This window comes from Myotis lucifugus, unplaced genomic scaffold, assembly GCF_000147115.1.
Source record: "Myotis lucifugus unplaced genomic scaffold, Myoluc2.0 scaffold_138, whole genome shotgun sequence".
NCBI lineage: Eukaryota > Metazoa > Chordata > Mammalia > Chiroptera > Vespertilionidae > Myotis > Myotis lucifugus.
Genome location: NW_005871186.1, coordinates 2,536,519 through 2,538,861, shown reverse-complemented (window position 1 = coordinate 2,538,861; position 2,343 = coordinate 2,536,519). Strand labels below are relative to the sequence as shown.

Genomic DNA, 2,343 nt, shown 5'->3' with positions numbered 1-2,343 from the left:
GTGAGAAACACTGACTGGTGGCTTCCTGCAAGTGCCCAATGGGAAAACAAACTCAAAACATGACCTGGAATCCTGAGGCATCCTTCTTTTGTGAGAAGGCTGCTATCACTAATGTGTGGAGCAAAGTAAATGTGGAAGAGGCTGAAGGTGAAGTGCTGGGCAGGTAGGAACTGGGATTCAATGCATGGGCAAGGATGGTGAATATGAACCTTGACATTGGATCAGGAAGGTTGTTTAAGATTTTTGAGTCTTTGATTTCCCATCTGCTATAGTTCCATAGCATGTACCCTGACCTACAATCAAACCCACAACTTTTTGATGTCTGGGATGATGCTCCAATGAACTGAGCTACCCAGTCATGGCTGTATTTTTTCTTGAGACCCTGTTTTTGTCCTTGTCACTATCCTTAACACAAATATTAAGGTGTTTTGGCTGGAACTCTCTCCCTATCTTGGGTTTAGCTCCTCTCTCTGGGTCTTACTTGGAGAAGGAGAATGGGAGAGATAAACGTCATCCTGGAAAATGACGTGGGGAGACAAAAGGGAAGTGGATAAAATATTGTGCTGAGAATGAAAAGGGAGTCAACAAAAGAAGAATATCCCAGGAACCACGTTCTAAACCAGAGTGCCCTCTTCATTGCTGACCCTTTTCTGGCCTGACTCCACCCCCAAGGACAGCTCAGCCTTAACCAATCAGTTCCAAGTACTAGGGAAAACAAAGGGCCAGGGGGTGAGCAGTAAAGAATAAAAGGCTACCCCTTCCAGCAGCAGACATACGTGCTTTTGACACCTCTGTGATCTCCATAAGCTCTCAGACCGGCATCATGGTGCATTTTACTGGTGAGGAGAAGGCTGCTGTCACTAATGTGTGGAGCAAAGTGAATGTGGAAGAGGCTGGAGGCGAAGTGCTGGGCAGGTAGGAACTGGGATTCAATGCATGGGTGAGGATGGTGAATACGAGCCTTGAAAATTGATCAGGAAAGTTGTTTAAGATTTTTGAGTCTTTGATTGCCCATATGCTATGGTTCCATCCTATAGGCTCCTGGTCGTCTACCCCTGGACCCAGAGGTTCTTTGACAACTTTGGCAACCTGTCCTCTTCTTCTGCCATAATGGGCAACCCCAAGGTCAAAGCTCATGGCAAGAAGGTGTTGACTTCCTTTGGAGATGCTATTAAGAACATGGACAACCTCAAGAGTGCCTTTGCTAAGCTGAGTGAGCTGCATTGCGACAAACTACATGTGGATCCTGAGAATTTCAGGGTGAGTTCAGAGAATGTTCATGTGCTTTCTTTTCTTATTTAACTTTTGGGATAATAATGGAAATTGAGTCTTTGTTTGGGAAAACTAACAAAGATCTCATAAATTATGGGTCATGGGGTTAGGAAGGCAGGCCTCCAGTGGGCATAACCAAGGCCACCTTGATTCAGAACTAGTCACACTAAAGAGTGATGAATAGCCTGAGTTTGCTTAAAACTTTTCAGAAACTCTTGTCAGAACTGTGTTTATCTTAGGGAATAATATCAGAGAACAGCAAACTTGTTTAAGGAGGAAAGGAATTTGGCTTTTGGTAGGTAAAGTCCTACCTCAAGGAAGCAGAAATGCATTATTTTATGTGGTCCCTGATGATTGAAGTTTAGGAAGAGATTTTGGTGAAAGATTTTTAGACAGACTGTCTCAAAAATACAAGTCGTCTAAATACGTTCAGTTACTTGTTGGTATTGTGACCAAGTGGAGGCTTATTCTGGCAATGGTTGGAAACTTTAACTAACCTCACTCTGAGAGCCCATGCATAAGGAGTTTAATGTTCAGTGTTGGCTGGGAGTTTTGCTATTAAGCCATTCTTTTTTCTACAATTTGTGTTGGAAACTTCTACTCAACATGCATCTTTGTCATTTTGTCTTTTACCTAACAGCTCCTGGGCAATGTGATGGTGATTGTTCTGGCTTCTCATTTTGGCAAGGAATTCACCCCTGATGTGCAGGCTGCTTGGCAGAAGCTGGTGGCTGGTGTTGCCAATGCCATGGCCCACAAGTACCACTGAGTCCTCTTTCCAGTTCACCAGTGCCCATTTGTGTCCCCATTACCTTCCTTCTGCAAATGGGAACTGGGGTTTTGTCTTGACAGCACAACTTCTGTTTAATAAAGCACATTCTATTCCATAATCAGAATTTATATTGTATCTTTTACTCTTGTGTTAGAGGAGCAGAGGTTCATTGGCTAAGGGGTGGGGAGAGACATAAGAAGAAACAGCTTTTTTGAGAAGTGTGCATTGTGGAAGGATTCTAGAGTGGGAGGATGGCAAGATGGTTAAAAGTTTTCTGGGGTGGGGAAATGGATAATTAC

The 2,343-nt window shown here is 43.5% G+C and overlaps 1 protein-coding gene across 1 annotated transcript; it reads left to right on the top strand.

Annotated features, from left to right (window-relative positions):
- Positions 1-823: 823 nt before the first annotated feature.
- HBE1 (hemoglobin subunit epsilon 1) lies at positions 824-2,041 on the top strand. The gene is made up of 3 exons (XM_023758782.1): positions 824-915; positions 1,038-1,260; positions 1,913-2,041. Exons 1-3 carry the CDS (start codon positions 824-826, stop codon positions 2,039-2,041), a joined length of 444 nt encoding a protein of 147 aa, XP_023614550.1.
- Positions 2,042-2,343: the final 302 nt, after the last annotated feature.

Bases quoted from the DNA above. Each gene is read 5' to 3' on its own strand.
- HBE1 (XM_023758782.1), top strand. From the start codon at position 824: ATGGTGCATTTTACTGGTGAGGAGAAGGCTGCTGTCACTAATGTGTGG. The intron at 916-1,037 runs GTAGGAACTGGG...TCCATCCTATAG, and splicing joins GGAGGCGAAGTGCTGGGCAG to GCTCCTGGTCGTCTACCCCT. The intron at 1,261-1,912 runs GTGAGTTCAGAG...TTTACCTAACAG, and splicing joins TGGATCCTGAGAATTTCAGG to CTCCTGGGCAATGTGATGGT.